Raw genomic sequence first — 19,603 nt, 5'->3', positions numbered from 1 at the left:
CACCATCTGGGAGTCTCCTAGTTCATGAAAAAGAAGCTTGAATGACCAGTGTCATTCAGCAGAGGGTAAGATAGAGAGAGATGAGTCAGTGATCACCTTTGTTTCTTCTTTGTAACTTTGATAACATATCATGAGCAGATTCAAAGCATAAGATGCCAGGAAAAAAAGAAAAAAAAACACCTTTCCTGCACCTGTTCAGAAAGACCAGAGTTTTCAATATAAGCATTTTCAGTGTCTTGTCGCAGTGGAAGACTCAAAGCGGACATATGTAATACAGAGTGAGCTCTCCATATAGATATCACACTGAGCACTGTTTTATTGGTTATGGCATATAAAAAGTGAGAAAGCTCTCCATTTTTCAGTGTTTAAAGTACAAATAATCTAAACTTCTGCAAGCGTTGCCTGTGACTGCACCTGTTTTGTTGGCTTTGCAGGTCTGTGTAACTCGGCAGATAGCTGGATGATTGTGCCCAACATCAAGCAGAACCACTATACTGTACATGGCCTACAAAGTGGCACCAAGTATATCTTCATGGTCAAGGCCATCAACCAGGCAGGCAGCCGCAGCAGTGAGCCTGGGAAGTTGAAGACAAACAGTAAGTGCTGTGAACTCAGCTAAGTTGTCCTCTCATATTTCGCTTGCTTCTGAGCTAACATTCCTCCCAGCCTTTCTTTTACCATTTCTGTCTTGGGCCTCATTGACAACCTCAGAAAAGTAAATTAAAGAGCCAATGTGAATTACTGAGGTTCCCAGCAGCTACAACCACATTCTAAAGTTGATTCTTCCAGGCTGTGTGGCCACTGGTTTCTCTGCATGCCATTGCTCTTATTTCTTGAGAAAACAATCATGGAGAAGTTCTTGTGAGAAACAAAACAGGTGCTTATAAAGCCTGGCAGAGTAAGCTTTTGTAGATGGTAGATAGGATTTCTTTTCTATAGCAGAAAACAAGTTTGTAAGTCGTTCTTCACAAATTTTTTACTCTGTTCAAAATATGTATGGGTCTAAAATTCTCAATAAGGGGGAAAATCCGTCTTTCCTCCTACAACACTAGCCCATATGAGGTTTAATGTTGTTTGTGACATCTTTCTGGTTTATCACAATGGGGGAGGCTGATGCTGGCCTGAAATGAGCAGGAGTCAGGCATAGCAAATATCTATGGTATATAGAACAACCACCACAAAGGATGATGAAGCCTAGGATTATGTCTTATGGTTCTGTCATTTTCCTTTTGCTGTTGTTGTCTCTGTCTACATGTGTTTTGTTTTATCCTTTCTTATTTCTTTACATCTTTTGATCTAGAAATATTATGCCATATAAATATGGTGCCAGTCATGGGGTTGCTAATCAATAGAAACAATTAATGACTTTTCAAAAGGAGCTCCTACTTAACCATGTCCTTGTTTCCCAGGGCATAGTAACACATGTGTTAACTTAAGGACAAGCAGAGGGTAGAAGAAAAGCACTGGATTAAGGATAAGAAAGCTGAGATTCTGCCACACTATATCTATGTGGCTATAAAACTCAAATATATTATTTTCTTAAACAAACCATTTTATTTTGTAATGATTTTAGATTCCCAGAAAAACTACAGCCACTATAGAGATGCCCATATATCCTTTATCAGCTTCCTTACTATCAACACCTTATATAACCCTGACATATTCGTCCCTGGATTTATTCAGATTTTACAGTGATATCTCTAATGTTTAGTTCCTGTCACAGGATCTAGTGACACATTTCACATAGAACCAATATCACATTTAGCAGTTCCTCACCCTTTTCAAGTTCTTTTTTTAAAAAAAAAATTCAGTTCTTCACTTTTAAAACAGAAATATGTAGCCACATTTAGAAGCTGTCATACAGAAAACTAATTGAAAAAAATTTGAGAACATAATTATATTGTGCCATGCTTTTTAAATTCATATAGCAAATAGAAATAAATGTGTGCATACTCATCTCAATAGCTTTTTATTAACATGTGAGCAGGCATTTGGTCTTTCAAAAATGTTGGAGTTCCTAGTAAATTTTAGATACCATACAATGGGCCGAGGATACTGTGACAGCAATCAACTCCTTCAGATGTTCTTCTCTTAAGGCACTTTTAGGCTTTTTGTGAAAACAGAATACTAATCCATAGTTATCATTACATTCCTGAAGTTTACAATGGCAATAATGACCTATGGAAGTGCTAGATATTCAAAAGAACACAACCCTTCATAGCCATGATGTCTTTTCAGGGTGAGATAAGACTTATGGGATGTGAGGAAAAGGTGGTGTTCCACAACAAGGTAACAGCATGTGCAAAGGCCCAAAGAAAAGCACACTGTGTCTATGGAACAGAAAATTAGTCAAAATGATAAAAATAAGAAATTGAAGGGATATTCATTCCAGGAAGTTAGAGACAAAAACCATATGATAAAGCTAGGCACACCGATGCACACCTCTAATCCCTGCACTCAGGATAGTGAAGCTGAGTTCGAAATTCCAGTCCATCTTAGACTATGTAGTAGGACAAAGCCCACTAATATACACACATGAGCATGTGCATGAGTGTGTGTACACTCACACATACATTCATTTTTAAAAAGTTAAAACTAGCCAAACCTGTTCTCTTAGCTATAGGAATATTCTAAATTCAAGGCCATCTTAGTGTACAGAGTGAGTTCAAGACCAGCCTGAGCAATTTGGTGAAACCCCATCAGATATAGCTCAGATATGACTCAGTGGTAGAGTGATTGGCTAGAATATGTGCACCCATGGTTCTAATCCCCAGCACCACAAAATCAAAACAAACAAAACCAGATGGTAAACCCATTATGGGTCATGAGGCAGTTAGATTTTGAGAATAGTGTTTGAGGGGAGATAGGTGGACAGGTTTATTATATGTTAGAGGCTGGGTAAGGATTTGTGAACCATAAAGCTTTGTTGCACTGCGATATGTTATATGGATTAAAATAAGAGAGAATTTTAGCTGGACAATATATCCAGAAATTATTATGAGAGGTGTCCAAGCAAAAGAACAGTAGCTAGGATAAGGTCATGCTCTCTACAAATGGTCTGATGACTTAAGTTCTTTAGTCACAATTAATTTTCTTCTCAAGCTAATTTGTCTTCATTGAAGCCAAAGCAGGCTAGTTGGTAAGAATGGGCATTGGTTTGTTTGGGAAAGGCATCTGTGGCCCAGACAGACTTGGCTCAAGGAGAGTACAGGGCTTGGGTCCCACTAAAGCTGGCAAAGCCCTGCTGTGTATGTAAAAGGCTGAGATGTGGAGTGAAGGCATACAGGACACTGCAGGCAATTCCTCTCCATTATAAGCCTCATCTTTCTGAACATTCTGCTATTCATCACTGGTAAGAAGCAGCACAGCACTCAGGCCTATGTAAATGGTTATTTCCAAGATGGATTTTTTCCCTCTTCTGCCCATTGCTGTCAAATTATTTTTACTCATGTTTGTCTTTCACCTTTAAAAATGGAATATTTTAAGAAATCTTATCCCTAAAAGTTGCTGGCATAAATGTCCCTTGAGATTTTTATTTTTATTTTTATGAGACAAGTTAAATTTCCACTTTAAAATGTAAACTATAGGTATAATCCATCAGGTCTGACAACCTCTCACAATCCCTTCTACCTTTTCAGGCCTTGAGGGCTTTTTCTTTTAAATCAGGCTTATATTCCTTTTAATTTTTATTTGTTTGGTGTATACACATCACTTTTAAATTCATGTATAATTTCCATACATTGGAACTTTAAGTTTATCATAACAGAAAATGATATATTTAGAAATGAATTTGAGAATTTATAAGAACTATTTCAGATATCCATAAAACACTAAAAGTTTCAATTAGATACAATTATAGTAAAAATTGCTTTGAAAACTTCAGATATTAGTACTATATTTGCATCATTTTCCCTATCTCTTTTTTCCTTGCAATTCTTCTATATTCCTCCTATCCCTTCTCAAATTCATAGTCAGTAATTCTTTACTTATAAGTCTTACACACACACACACACACACACACACACACACACACACAAAACACACATGCAGATGTACATGCACACATACACCAACATATATCATTATAAATACCACATTTCAAGATCAGTTAATGTTAGTCATATGTTTTTCAGGTGACCTCTTTTGATGGGCTAACCTATCAGAAGGCTTGTACCTGCGGCAGAATGATTCTTCCTTTCTCAGAAACCATAAGTTCCCATGTGGTTCTTCCTCTAAGGGTGGAGCCTTATGAGAATTCTTCAATCCACATTGCTATGTGAACTGGCTTTCTTTCCTTTGATATCTACAGATATACAAAACAAGGATCAGCAAATGATATAGTTCAAGGGCCAAATGTGACTACCTACACTTAAAAATAAAGTTTTGTTTACATATACCCATGAATGGTCACTTATCAGTTTGTGACTATTTCCTCATTACAATAACAGAGTTACAAAAGAAACCACATGGCCTACATAACTGAAAACATGTATTTCCTTCTTCTTTGCAGGAAAAGTGGTTGCTAACCTAAAGGCAAAAAAATGAGGTTATGATGTGTTTTAATCCAAGCAGCAACACCCCTATTTGAGTAAACACACGGTGCTTCATGATGTCTATAGCCCAAACACACATTTTTTGCAGCCGTATTTATTAGGTCTTTTCCCCATGATTTTCTAGGAACTGAATAGGGGCAGAAGGCACCAATTGCAACCATGCTATCAAGTTAGACAGTGTAGTATTTCTACCAAATGGTAATATGTTTCCAGCCTTTCAATGTCTTGTATCCTATGTGGTGACAAGCAACAGGCAGAACTCAGAAACTATACTGAATTGACAAAGAAGTAGCAGCTACATCAAATACACACAAGTAACTTTTAAAAATTCTAGTGGTGAGCATTTCAACACACAAACTTTATTATGTGTATTAATGAATCCTGATATAGAAAACTTAAGCATTACTGTTGGCATTTAGTCTAGACATCACTCCACAGTTACCTGGAAAGAGCCAGGTGTGCCTGACTCACTATAAAAGGGACTGCTTGCCCCCTCTTTTCTCTCTTTTGCCCGATTCTGATTCTCTCTCTTCTCTTGCTTCTACTCCTTCTCTCCTCCTTCATTCTCTCTCTCCACATGCTCATGACCTGCCTCTACTCCTCTACACACACACTCTCTCTCCCCCCTCTCTCTCTTTCTCTTTCTCTCTATCTCTATCTCTCTCTTTCTTCTTCTTCTTCTTCTTCTTCTTCTTCTTCTTCTTCTTCTTCTTCTTCTTCTTCTTCTTCTTCTTCTTCTTCTTCTTCTTCTTCTTCTTCTTCTTCTTCTTCTGTCTCTACTACCACCTCAACCTCTTCCCAATGTCCCAAATAAACTCTATTCTATACTATACCATCCTGTGGCTGGTACCTCATGGGGAAGAGATGCTTCAGCATGGGTCCTCCTTTTCCCACACCATACTGTGCCTCCACCAAACATATTCCTTCCTTCTTATCTTTATATAAAACACAACAATTACTGTTATATTCCCCTGATTTTGTGAGCTGAACAAATTTTTAAACGTGTAGTTACGCTAAGTGCCTAAGGAGTCACGCTTTTACTCTTCACTTTTCTCAAGCTCAGAATGATATGTTTAAAGTGGTTAAAATCTGTATATTCAGATGTGCAATCTTGATGTGTTTGTTCTATGCTCCAGAGTCTACTTAGCACAGGTGTATTTTTGGCCCAGTTAAATATGGCAGTCATTGAAAATGAGATTTTCATTTTTCTCCTTTCTTTCTGGATGTGCTTCAGCAAGAATACATCTGTGCTGGGGTCTCACACTGTTTTGGTTGCTCTTTGCCTGTTCTGTTGTTGAATGGTTATAGAGCAATGCCGAGCCCCTCTCCAAGTAGACAGACACTCAAGCAATCATAGCCATGTTCTTGCATGGGAACACTGTTCCTAGCACCATCCACAGAGCTGCTGCTGCTTAAGTATATCTTAAGCTGTCAATAAGTAAATGCCTTTAAACGTATTGTTTATAAGCCTTAAATTGCTATTAGAATTTAAGATACTGTTCTGTACTAGGAAGTATAACTCATACACTAATTGATTATTTTAAACTCCCCATCCCCACATTTTATTTGTATTTCATATGTATGGGTATTTTGTCTGCATGCATGCCTATGCACCATGTGTGTACCTGATGCTCAAACATGTCAGGAATTAAATGAACTGGAACTGGAGTTAGAGATAATTGTGAACTTCCATGTAGGTGCTAGGTATCAGACCTGGGAACTCTGGATGAGCTGTAACTGCTCTTAAACACTAAGCTGTCTCTTTAGCACTTGTTTCAGACTTTTAAATTGAACCATAAGGATATACTATTTGTTATCTTTCCAATAAGCTGTGCTTTCTCACTTTTTTTTTTTTTTTTTTTTTTTTTTTTTTTGTGAACTTGTTTCTAGGTCAGCCATTTAAACTGGATCCCAAATCTGCTCATCGAAAACTGAAGGTGTCCCATGACAACCTGACTGTTGAACGTGATGAGTCATCATCCAAAAAGAGTCACACACCGGAACGCTTCACTAGCCAGGGGAGCTATGGAGTGGCTGGAAATGTGTTCATTGATAGTGGCCGTCATTACTGGGAAGTGGTCATAAGTGGAAGCACATGGTAGGCAGCTCCTGTCTATTTTCCTGCAACTGTTAAAAGGCACATGCTTCTGTGTACCTTGTCAAGGATACGAATTCATAGCCAGCATCCATTCTGAAGATCCAAAACCTACCCTTACCATAATACTACATAATACTAAAATCAGTGTGACTACAATAGGAACCATTTATTAGTTCTAAAAAACATATATTTTTTGGTTAGAGGATAAAGATTTATCTCCACTAGGTTTATACTTTGAACTACAGGTTGGGTCTAGTTCTATCTTATGTGTATGTTCTCAGCACTGCAGAAATTTAGCGTGGGTGTGCAGGCCTGTGATCTTAAACTGGAGTTTAAGGTCATCCTCAGGTATATAGTGAGTTCAGTGCCAAAAGAAAATATGTGGATAATCTCATTCTCCTTTTATAGATGAGGTGACTTAGGTGTGGGCCCAAAGTCATAAAATTCATAGTTGGTAGTTACAAATTTTTGTGGTCATGGCTCTAACTTTTAACTAGGAACCCACAAATAAAGAACAAGAGAGCAAATGTTTTGATTTTACTGGCCAGGACATTTTTGTTCCAAGTACTCAGCTTGAGGCTGTTATAATGGGACTACAGCCACAGACAATGCATATATAAATGGGTATGGCTGAGTGCTAATAGAACTTCATTTGTGAAAACAGACAAGGGACAAGAGTTGACCTCTGGATTGTAGTTTGTTGATCTGCGCTTTGAACTCCCATAGTATGTCATTACTATCTAAAGGGTGACAGTTTTCAAATGTTATAAGTATGCTGTAGAGCCCAAAGTAGTATACTTAATGAGATATGGCTGACACGAAAGTCAGAAGAGAAGTTGTAGAGCAGGAAGAAGATGAGAGTGGTAAAATGGCTTAATGTCTACTAAAACTGTTTTTAATTTGAATTCATGAAAATAGTGCAATGTGTACAAAGTAAGCTTGGACCGAGTGCCTATCCCCACTCTCTCTCTTTTTTAACCAATAGTGCCATTTATTTAACAAATGTATTAAACATCTGTTACATGCCACTCACCAGGCTAGACCCTCAGAGATGAAAGCATAAAGAGTCCTCTTAAGAGCAGACTACTGAGAGGAGAAATTTGGCAAAGTTACAATACTAGAGGAAAAACTCTAAACTTGGGGATCTAGGGGAGAGGAGCCACTCTTATAGCTGCATAGAGGAGTTGACAATTATCCAGAGTCCATGTTTGGGGGGAATGAACCAGCATATCCTCTGAACAGGTTATTCAGGAAAACAGAAACGAAAACAAATCACTGCAGGAGGACTGAACAGTACATGCGAACATACCGGAGCATAAGGAAATGGATATTGAACCTTCCCAACCTCATTATAAAAAAGACCCTTTTCACTTGCGTCCCTTTGCCCCATTGTCTCTCCCTTTCCTTAAAGCCATGCCTTTGGGAGGATGAACAGGCTGGCCCGATGGAATGAGCTCATCAGGAGGACTTGGACTAGGATTTTTAAATGCACTTGGCAGGATGGGCATATCCAGTGGGTCAGCCCGACGATGTTTCCTACGTGGCTTACTAGATGACATACATATGAACCTATTTTTTCTCTTCCTTTTCCTTTGTTGTGCAGCAGATATGCAGCCCTTTTTTTCTTGGCTTCTTCAGCTGTAATTTCTTGCTCGGGCTCCCATTTGGTAGCATCAGGCTCGGGCTACCCCTTAGCCAACTCAGGCTTGGGCTTCCCCTTGGCTTCAGATTCAGGTTCAGACTCCCCCTTAGGCTCAGCTCAGGCTCCCCGTGGGCATAGGCTTCGGCTCAGGCTTCCCCTCATCCTCTGGCTCCCCTTCTGGCTCAGGCTCACTTGATGGTTGGAACTTCCACAAAATCCAAGATTTCACAAACACCATGAGGTGAAGTGAGATCGGAATCAGTACATTCAACCACCTCTTTTTTTTTCATGCATAAGATATTGTTTATTTTGTATATTATATATTTTATTCTTTAACATATAATCAAATATATAATCATTCATTTTATTATTATTATAAATCCAAGGGACTGGAGAGATGACTCAGTGGTTAAGAGCATTAACTGCTCTTTCACAGGTTCTGAATTCAATTCCCTGCACCCACATGGTGGCTTACAACTCTCTGCAATGGGATCAGTTTCCCTCTTCTGGCATGCATGAAGACAGAGCACTTACATGTATATAATATATAAATTTCTTTAAGTCTTTATTTTTTTTAAAAGAGAGAGAAATCTAAGCAGTGCATTTCTTTTTTATTGCTAACATGGATATTTATTATAATTAAATATAATTAATATAGGACTAACATCTGATATAAACAGTAATTAGTAATTCTTTTTTTTTTTGCCCAAAGGAAAATTTATCTTACTTAAATAATATAATAAACACAAACAGCTACAAAATTACAAAATTGCCATCAAATAAAAAGAGTTTGCAATCTTTTAGAATATTGGATAAAACTCCAAAACAAAAATGGTTAAGGAGAGAGAAAAACACAAGCAGGAAGAAATGTTTACAAAATGCATGTCAACCACCTCTTTTTCAAGCACTGGCATTTGGCACTCGTCACTTTTCTGCTCCAGGGTTGCCCTCCTCCTCCTCAATAACACTTATTGGAAGCTTCTGAGCTCTGGGATGATTGGTGTCTGAAGATTCAACTCCACTGCTTGTTTCATAAACCTTAGCACTCTTTTCCTCACGAGGTTTGTCAGAGTCTGAGTCAATCAGCACACTGCTTGCCTTCTGCTTTGTCAATTCAGACATGCATTCTTCCCTGCTGCTGTTTGTATCCACGTTAATAGAACTGATTTCCCAGTGACAGATCACAACCACCAGCAAATCCTGAGCGTTATCCCCCATTCTCTTAATACTGGTATCTGCATTAGTCTAGCAGATAGATTTTCATCCTTTATTATCTGCCCAATTCTCTTTGCCTAGACCATTTTTATGCATTAACCTTCTGTCAAGAGTGCAGAGAAAATGTCCTACGTCTTCCAAGATTATAGAGTGCATTGACCCTTGAAATTCCTGGGACCTCCTCTTTTCTGACTAATTTTAACCATTGTGGTTACATATACATACATACATATGTACATACATACATACATACATACATACATACAGATATTCATGTCCTACTGAGTCTGTTCAGTGTTTCTGCCTGTATTTTCCTATAGCTGTCCATTTAGCATTAGATAACCAATCAGGTGGCTCATCCATGGGGAAGAATCTTTGTTCTCCCTCTTCCAAAAGTTAATTTTACTTACAGCTTTTCATTTATGTGTGGGGCCCCATGAGATTTCCCCCTATGTATACAGATTTCCCCAATGTGTGCTGTGATGTTTACTCTTACTAAAATTGTGGAGTCTTGTTGAAATTTTGTGATAGATAGTTTCCCTGTCATACCTAACATTTTACATCGAATCTGGGTGATCAAACTTCAGGTCTCTGAACCAACTGAAACATTTCCACAGACTGGCCCTTGAAACGTTTAGTTGTGTTAAGCTGAGATAAAAGCCCAAAGGGCTATAGAATTCATGTGCAGAAAATTGAACATTGCTAGATAATTGGTATGCTGTATTAATCTGATACTTTGAAATCTGGCGTCTAAATGATTATAATCTCATTAATAATTATTTGTAATAAATGATACATGATCATTATGATCTCATTGCCATTCATGAATAGTGTGGAAAATTCTACCAGACCACTCTAGTTATGTAAACACAGATCAGCATTACCTTTAAAACACCCTCCAGATGTCCAGACTAACTCATGTGTGGAAAAACGAAAATCTACAATTAATTGCCACATGTTGAGTTTTTACATATCAACCCAACTGTGTCCATTTAAAAGAATTATGTAAAAAAATAGTTTCACATTTTCTAGAATGTATCAGCAAGAGTGGACTCCCTACAATTAAGTACCTTTCATATCTTGACTTACAACAGTTAGTTTCACATATTATTTTTAATGAAATATGTGTTTGATTTTAAATTAATATGTACTGTAAGATCTATGTAATTGGGCATGATAACATTGCTCTTAGAAACACAGTTTGTGTACTTTTTTAAATTTCTCTGTCACACTGTGTAACTTAATGGAACATTACATGCTGCCTGTACCTTTCAAGCTCAATGAACATATGTACATAGTTTCACAGATTAATGATAAAATAATGGTATTTTGTTTAATGGACTGTACACTTGGTTATTTTTTTGCTCTCAAATGCTGTTAACATGCACTTGGAGTTAATGAAATGGTGTTAACTAAGGCAGAAATAGTGGATTTGTACCAGCATTACTACACTAGAAGTCAAGAAGGCAGAATGAGATTTTAGATTTTTCTAATTTGAATTTTCTGTTTTTCTGAATCAAGTCAGCCCTCACTTATACAGATATTTCAAAGAGTTCAATAGAGGTAAAAATGAGAAATAACTATTTGAGGGTTTTTTTATTTAAAATTTATATGCAGCATCAGGAAGGTAACAATAGATTCATTTTTATTTGGGGATGCAACTTGACGTTCCATATTATCTAAAAAATGAAAATAGTGTCTGCTGAGCTGTGGAGTGCATCTTCGTAGGAGATGCTCCAAATTGCAAAATCTATTTCTCGGGCCTAGGAAGATGGTTTAGTTGGCAAAGCGCCTGACATGCAGGCATAAAGACCTGAGTTAGGATTCCCAGCATCCGTGTTAAAGCCACACACTCTTTGCACATGGCTATAATCCTAGTATGGAGGTGAGAGAACACAGACAAGAGGATTCCCCAGAGATCACTGGCCAAACAGTCTAACTAAATCAGAGTCTGAATTCAGAGTGAGATCCTGTTTGAAATAATGTAGAGAGCCATAGAAATCACTCAATGTCAAATTCTGCCCTCCATGTGGGCACAAACTCTCTCCCTCTCCCCCTATTTCTCATACACAAACATATGGGGGTGTCTAGAAAAAATATTCAAAAATATATTGATTAGATCTTGACAAAATAAACAGAAGTCAGTCAAGGAAGGATCCACGAAGATGAAGAGGATGAGAAGCTTATGGGATGCCTGACAGGGATATGGAAATACAGACCAAGAGTCTATCAGTCCAGTGTATGATGTCATGAGACCTCATATCCACTCTGCCATTGGAAAACAATGTCCCTAATCTTCTTTTCAAATTTACCATCCTGTGCAACAATATTCTACAACCTGATCCAGACACAAATGAAAAAGGGCACTTTTGGGTAGTGTAACCAAGAATTCTGTGAACAGGAAATTGACAAAAGCGGGGGGGGGTGTTAATTAATAGAGAGGCTGGCATGCTGATTTAGTGGCTTATCCATTACATCTACTTAAGTTGTGGCATTTTAATTATTTTTTCTCTTTATTCTTTTTACTCTTTTAAAAAAAATTATTGATTCCTTGTGCATTTCATATGATGTACCTCAGTCCTACTCATCTCCGTGTCTACTCTTATCTTCTCTTCACCCCTGCAACCTCCTTCCCAAAATAAAAAAAAAACACACACACAGACAAAACTGAAGCATCAAAAACATCTCATTTTGAATGCTATCGTGTCACAGTGTGTCTCACAGTATATACCTGTGTCTACACATCTTTACTTGTAAATTTTCACTTCAATAGTCATTGGGTTGGTTTGAGATCTCTCATTTCTGTGACACCATTAATATTGGATTCTCACTGAGACACCCAGTCACCCCGTAGATGCCCCATATCATGTAGACCATGTAGCTTCAGAACCGCAGGACTGGCCATTTCATGCATCCCAAATGTTCGCAAATGATATAGATTTTGGGTTGGGCCAACTCAGAGCACTGGGTCTGGCCCTGTGTGGCAGCTGAGCAGATCAGCACTCTTGCTCTTCCTTATCTTCCCTACGAGGGCTTCAGCATTGCTCTAGCTAGGACACCCAATGCAACTCTTCTGCTTTTCTGCTCTCAGGCCAGCTCACCTGTGCTTTCACCTTCATCATCAGGACCAGCTCAACTGTGTTGCCCAGGGGATGTGCAGGACCTACTTTCCCACAGTGCTATAGCCTTTGGAAAAGGGGACATGAATAGCTCTCCCAGCAACCAAAAGTAGAGAGGGAGGGCATCATCCCTACACCCATACCATCTAATGACAGTTGAGTGGCAGAGCTAGCTCCCCAGTGCTCTGCCTCTCAGAGCTGGCTCACCAGCACCTCTTCCTCTAGAGTCAGATCTATTGTTCTGCCCAGACAAGGTGAATGGCCCTGTACTGCAGCAGGTGAGGGACAGGGACAGTTTACAAAGTCTCCTGATTCCAGAGTTAGTGGGCTTGTTTTTTTAACATACTTCCTTTAAAGTAATTGCATTTTAGATCCAATACATGTGATTTTTCTTTTTCAAAATGTTATTGTTAACTTAGACCAGTGAGGTTTCTTTCTCTGGTAAGGGAAAGATACCATATGTCAATATCTGATTACACTGATTTCTACTCTAACACATTAAGAGTTGAACTCGGGGTTATTCAATCTTGATTAATAATGATGTGTTTGGCTTATGATAATAACTGTGAAATGTTTTAAGTATTAAACAAATGACTCAGTAATTTAAAAAGATAAAGAAACTGAATATTGTAGGAAAATTCTTTGGAATAATGGAGTAATCGTGCACAATAAATTTTAAAATATTTTATTAATTTCTTTAGAACTTTATGTAATGCATTTTTCACTTAAACACTTATTCTCAATTCCTTCCCTTACCACCTTATCAATCTTCCCATTCCTTCCCACCTGACTTTCAGATTACTTTTTCTTCTTCTTCTTTCTTTCTTTCTTCTTCTTCTTCTTCTTCTTCTTCTTCTTCTTCTTCTTCTTCTTCTTCTTCTTCTTCTTCTTCTTCTTCTTCTTCTTCTTCTTCTTCTTCTTCTTCTTCTTCTTCTTCTTCTTCTTCTTCTTCTTCAGAATTGAATTCATGTTTTACTTTTAGTGTTTTTTGTTTTGTTTTGTTTTGTTTTGTGTGGATTGTGTGTATGCCTGCTTCTGTCTGTCTTTGTCTGTTCATCTGTCTGTCACTCTGTCCATCTGTCCAGCGGTCTGTGAGTCCTTCTGTCAATCTGTCTATACTTTTCTGTCTCTGTTCACCTGTCTGTTCATATGTCTGTCTCTGTCCACTTCTCAGTCTGTCCATCAGTCTGTCTCTGTCTGTCCATCTGTCTATCTATGTATGTCCATCTGTCTGTCTCTGTCTGTCAGTCTATCTATGTATCTCCATCTGTCTATCTCTGTCTGTCAGTCAATCTGTCTTTCCATCTGTCTGTACTTCTGTTTTTCCCTATCTGTTCAAATATCTGTCCACCTGTATGTCCATGTGTCCATCCATCTGTTCTTCTGTCCATCTATTCATCTGTACATCCATCTTTCTATATCTTTCTTTCTGTCTGTCCATCCACCTGTTGGTCTCTCTATCCTGTCTGCCTGTCCTATCTGTCTGTGTTTGTCTGTCTGTCTATCTGTACATATGTCCATCTTTCCATCAGTCTTTCTGTCTGTTTGCCTCTGTCCATCTGTCTCTGTTCATCTGTTTCTGTCTGTCTGTCTACCTGTCCATCAGTCCATCTGTCCATCTGTCTGTTCTGTCTGTCTGTGTTCATCTGCCTGTACATCTTCATGTTCACCTGTTCATCTGCCTGTCTCTGTCCATCTGCCTGCCTGTCCATCTGTCTGTTCACCAGTCCAATGGTCCATCTGTCCATCTGTTTGTTCTTCCTATCTGTTCTGTCTTTCTGGCTGTCTCTGTCCATCCGTTCATTTGTTTGTTCACCTGTCCTGTCCATCTGTCTGTTCTGTCTGTCCACTTGTCTAGCAGCCCATCTATCTGTTCATGTCTGTTCTGTCTGTCTGTCTGTCTGTCTGTCTGTCTGTCTCTATCTGTCCTGTCTCTATTCATGTCTGTCACCTGTATTTGTCCTTCTGTCTGTCTCTGTCCAGCTGTCTATCCATCTCTCTCTTTCTGTCCATTTCTCGATCGCTCTGTCTTTCTGTGTATCTCTGTTTACCTGTCAGTCTGCCTGTTTGTCTCTGTCTTTCTGTTTGTCAGTGTTAATGTCTATCCATCTGTTTGCCATGTCTCTCTGTCTCTGTGTTTGTCTGTTTTTCTCTGTTTTCCCATACATCCATCTGTCCATCAGTCTGTCTATCCATCAGTTTTTTGTCTGTCCTGTCTGTGTTCATCTGTCTCTTTCTGTCCTTTTCTCTATCGCTCTGTCTTTATGTCTCTATGCATCTCTCTGTCTGTCTCTATGTCTGTCAGTCCTTCTGAATGCCCATATGTCCATCTTGTCTGTCTGTCTCTGTTTATCTGTATACTCATCTATATGCCCATCTGTACATCAGTCTGTCTATTTATCAGTCTGTCTATCCATCAGTCTGTCATCCTCTGTTCATCTCTCTGTCCATCTGTACATCTGTTTATCAGTCCTTCTGTTCATCTGTCTGAGTTTGTCCACCTGTCCATCAGTCTGTCTGTCTGTCCATCTCTCTGTTCTCTCTGTCTCTCTTCATCTGCTTGTCCATCTGTCCATCAGTCCTTCTGTCTTTGTCCATCTGTCTGTTCACTTGTTTGTTAGTCCATCTATTGCTCTGTCTTTCTGTGTATCTTTGTTTACCTGTTCATCTGCTTGTCCTGTATTTCTGGATGTCTTTGTCCATCTGTCCATCTGTTTGCTTACCGGTCTTTCTCTCCATCTTTCTGTGTCTGTACACCTGTCCATCAGTCCATCTATCTGTCATTTTGTACTGTCTGTCTCTGTCTAGTCTATTTGTCTGTCCATCTATCCTTCTGTCCATCAGTCCATCTATCTGTCCACATGTCTGTTCTGTCTGTCTGTCTCTGTTCATCTACCTGTCCATTTGCCTGTCCATCTGGCTTTTTATCCATCTGTCTTTGTCCATCTGCCTTTCCACCTGTCCATTAGTCCATCTATCTGTCTGTCTGTGTTCTCTGTCTCTGTCCATCATTCTGTTTATCTGTCCCATCCATTTGTCTCTGTTCATCTGTCTGTCATCTCTATCTGTCCTGTCTGTCCTTCTGTCTGCCTCTGCCTGTCTGTCCATCTTTCTGTCTCTGTCCATCTATCAGTCTGTCTGCACTTTTGACATTTTTTGTTCATCTGTGTCTTTTTATGTCATTTGTCCATCAGTCTATGTCTATCCATCTGTCTGTCTCTGACTGCCTCTATTTATCTGTTTCTGTCCATCTGCCTGTCTTGTCTTTCTGTCTGTCTCTGTCCATCTCCCCACCTGTCCTTCTGTCTGTTTCTGTTCATGTCGTGTTTCCATCTGCCTATCCTGTTTCTGTCTGTCCGTTTGTCATTCTGTCTTTCTTTTTCTGTCTATCTGTCCATCTTTCTGTCTCTATCTGTTAGTCTGTCTGTCCTTCTGTCTCTTTCTGTTCATCTGTCTTTCACTTTCTGCCCTTTTCTCTATCACTCCATCAGTCTTTCTGTCTTTGTTTACCTGTCTGTCTGTCTTCCTGTCTGTCAGTCTTTTTGTCTGTCCATCTGTCTGCCCCGTCTGTCTCTGTGTTTCTTTGTCTCTGTCCATATATTCATCTGTCCATCAGTCTGTCTGTCAGTCCATCTGTTGGCAATTCTGTCTCTGTTCATCTTTCTGTCTTTCTGTCCTTTTCTCTATTGGTCTGTCTTTCTGTCTCTGTTTATCTGTCTGTCCCTGTCTGTTTCTCTCTGTCCATCTTTCTTGTATCTGTCTCTGTCCTTATGTCTGTTCATCTGTCTAACCATTTGTCCATCTGTCTGTCTACCTGTCCATCAGTCCATTTATTTGTTCATCTGTCTGTCCTGTCTTTATGTCTCTGATCATCTGTCCGTCCATCACTCTAGCCATCCATATGTCTGTCTGTGCATCTGTTTGTCTATCTGTCCATTCATCTGTTTATCTGTAGGTGTGCCTGTCCATCTGCCTGTTTGTCTGTCTGTCTGTTCATCTCATCTGTCTCTGTCTTTCGGTATGTCTGTCACCATTCATCCCTCCATCCATTTGTCTGTCTGTCTGTGGAAGCCAGAAGACGTTGTTGGATACCCTAGAGCTAGAGTTCCATGTGATTGTGAGCCACCTAATATAGGTGCTGGGGAACAGAATCAGGTCCTCCAAAAATAACATGTACCCTTAATAAGCCATTTCTCCAGCCTTCTCAATTTTTCTTAAAACATTATAGAGTAGTATAAAATATAATCAAAAGGCAGCGATGAACTGCACAATTTCTGGTGAGAAGAAGATAGTATAGAGGGTCAAACTTGTGGCACTTTGAGTCATCCTACGTTTCAATTTTGAGTTTTGTACTTACTGTTAGTGTGAAATTAGGTAGTAATTATAAAATAATAGTTACTGGGCATTGCATACCAGTATTTGTGATTAGGATTTTAAACGAAAAATTCTTTTACTCTTTAACTTGGGGATATGGAGACTATAATTGTTCCTGTGCTATAGATAAGACATTGAGATTGAATGATGATCAAGGACTTAACCTCATATGTGGAAATGATTCTCCCTGATTGCTTTTGCAAAAGTATATTCAAAGCTATGGACAAATGGCATATAGGATAGCAATTGCAAAATTTAAAGTCTCTTGAAAGAATGCACCTACATAGGGTAATAATTTCCAGTATGGCAGCCTCCTTCCACATACAAAGCTGTTTAAATAAATTTAATTAAAATTCAAATTCATTACAAGTGGAGATGGGTGGTAGGTTGCTTAAGTCCTACCACCCACTGTGAGAGTTTGAGGCCTGTCTGGATCACAATGTAAAACTGTGCTTAAAATAAAGATATAATAGATAGATAGATAGATAGATAGATAGATAGATAGATAGATAGGTAGGTAGATAGATAGATAGATAGATAGATAGATAGATAGATAGATAGATAGACAGATACAGGCAGATAAAGGTGCTTCCATACTTATGCTGAGTCTATGCAAAGATAACGGAAAATGTCATAATTGAAAAATATATGTTTTTTTTCTGACATCCATCCTCCTGAACAGCTAAGTTTGACCTGCCATGAATATTCTCAGATTACTTACATGAGCCTTAAATCAGGATAATTCCTTTATCATAAAGTTCTACTTGTAAAAAAGTCTTGATTATCTTATATCTTTTATTTTCTTCAGTACATTGTAATGCATCAGATGCTTCCTCTTATAATGCCCAATGTCATACAGAATTACAGCATTGTGTATCATAAGCTTAAGAGAGAAGACATTTATAAAGGTTTCTTTACAAAATCCTAAGTCCAGCCATTCTAAATTATGAGTTCTCTATAAAATTAAAGTTGATTTCACAGGCTTACCAGCCACAGTTCCAAGGCCCAATAGCCATATGGACTACTTAAAAAAAGTTTCAATTATTATAGACATGTCTATGCTGATCAGTACTGGTCCAGAAAAATTTACTGCACAGGCATTCACAAGAGAGAAACAGAGCAGTAAAATGGAAAGTCAAGATTCTCTGGTACCACAAAACAAGAAATAGGCCAATACACTAGTCACCTCCCACCTCTATGTGTTTGGGAAGGACAAAGATAAATATTTAGATTTAAATACTTACTTAAAGGGAGTGTGATCATGAATAACAGATGATCACATTAAAAAAATAAATAAAACCTGTAGACCGCAGAGCAAATTTTACCTACATTTTTTTGTTTTGTTTTGTTTTGTTTTTGTCTCTGCAGGTATGCCATTGGCCTTGCATACAAATCAGCTCCAAAACATGAATGGATTGGGAAGAATTCTGCTTCCTGGGCCCTATGCCGCTGCAACAATAACTGGGTGGTGAGACATAACAGCAAGGAAATACCCATCGAGCCAGCGCCCCATCTCAGGCGTGTAGGCATCCTGCTGGACTATGATAATGGCTCAATCGCTTTTTATGATGCTTTGAACTCCATCCACCTCTACACCTTCGATGTGGCACTTGCTCAGCCTGTGTGCCCCACCTTTACTGTGTGGAATAAGTGTTTGACGATTATAACTGGTCTTCCCATCCCAGACCATTTGGACTGTACAGAACAGCTACCTTGAACATCCAGCCCTAGAGCAGCCCCAGGGCATTACAAAGGTTGAGGTCATTGTTTAAGGGGTTGAGAAACTATGGTTTCAAGAGTGTGATGAAATATCCCCCAACTTGTCCAGAAACCAGCTTAGATAGGGCTCCACATGGGAGATTTCCTTCCTTTTACTATTTTGTATTAAGTACAGGCTTTAATAATTTCTTTAATTTTTTGTATTTAGAGGAAAATCTATAGATTATTTATAAAAGAAGTGTAATCTGGATTACAGTGGTTAGGAATCCCCTGGTTTTGTTCATTAAGAGGCCCATAAGTTTACCAGCCCTTTCAGTTTCTTTTCACCAGTCTATGAGCCTGCAAAAAAACCTTTGTAGGTTAGTATGACTTTTTTCACTTTCTAACATTTTATTCCATATTGAGGCCATGCTAGGTACTGTCACTTAGAATAACTGACTATAAGGCTAAAGTAGAAGTAATTTTGAAGCTTGTAAGGAAGTATGCAGGCTTCCTTATTTTGATTTTAAGTCAAGCTATTTTAACTGTGATGTCAGAAACTTGTATTGGATCAAACAGAATGAGATACAATGGAGAAGGAAAGAATTAACTTTGAACCTCAAGCTTAGCCAGATTGATGGGAGGATTTGGGGATTATTAAAAGTTTGGTTATGTATTCACCTACTTCTTCAGGGCTGAAAGCTTTTGGGATAATACCTTGAATGAGATTACAATTAAACATTATCATTTGATTTCTACAAATGATTTAAGAAATCATGCTGAATTGTGTTTTATCAAAAGTAGAATTCTGTTTTATGATATAAAACTGTTTTACCTTACCTCTTCCCAGTCATTTTTGGGCCTATGACATGTTTTCACTACATTTAATAGGTGCCCCATTTTT

General features: G+C 38.5%; 1 protein-coding gene across 1 annotated transcript in view; it reads left to right on the top strand.

The window, feature by feature from the left end:
* Window positions 1–19,204, top strand: part of MID1 (midline 1) — a 153,699-nt gene extending 134,495 nt beyond the window's left edge. Inside the window, exons 8-10 of the mRNA XM_080909663.1 lie at window positions 435–596; window positions 6,444–6,651; window positions 18,370–19,204. Coding sequence (XP_080765789.1) covers window positions 435–596; window positions 6,444–6,651; window positions 18,370–18,718 — 719 coding nt within the window. The 3' untranslated portion in view covers window positions 18,719–19,204. The remainder of the gene's footprint in view (window positions 1–434; window positions 597–6,443; window positions 6,652–18,369) is intronic.
* The last annotated feature ends 399 nt before the right edge of the window (window positions 19,205–19,603 follow it).

Source organism: Micromys minutus (genome assembly GCF_963924665.1).
Source record: "Micromys minutus genome assembly, chromosome: X".
NCBI classification, from domain to species: Eukaryota; Metazoa; Chordata; class Mammalia; order Rodentia; family Muridae; genus Micromys; species Micromys minutus.
The sequence above is the reverse complement of the archived record's forward strand: the minus strand, read 5'-3'. Positions and strand labels throughout refer to the sequence as shown.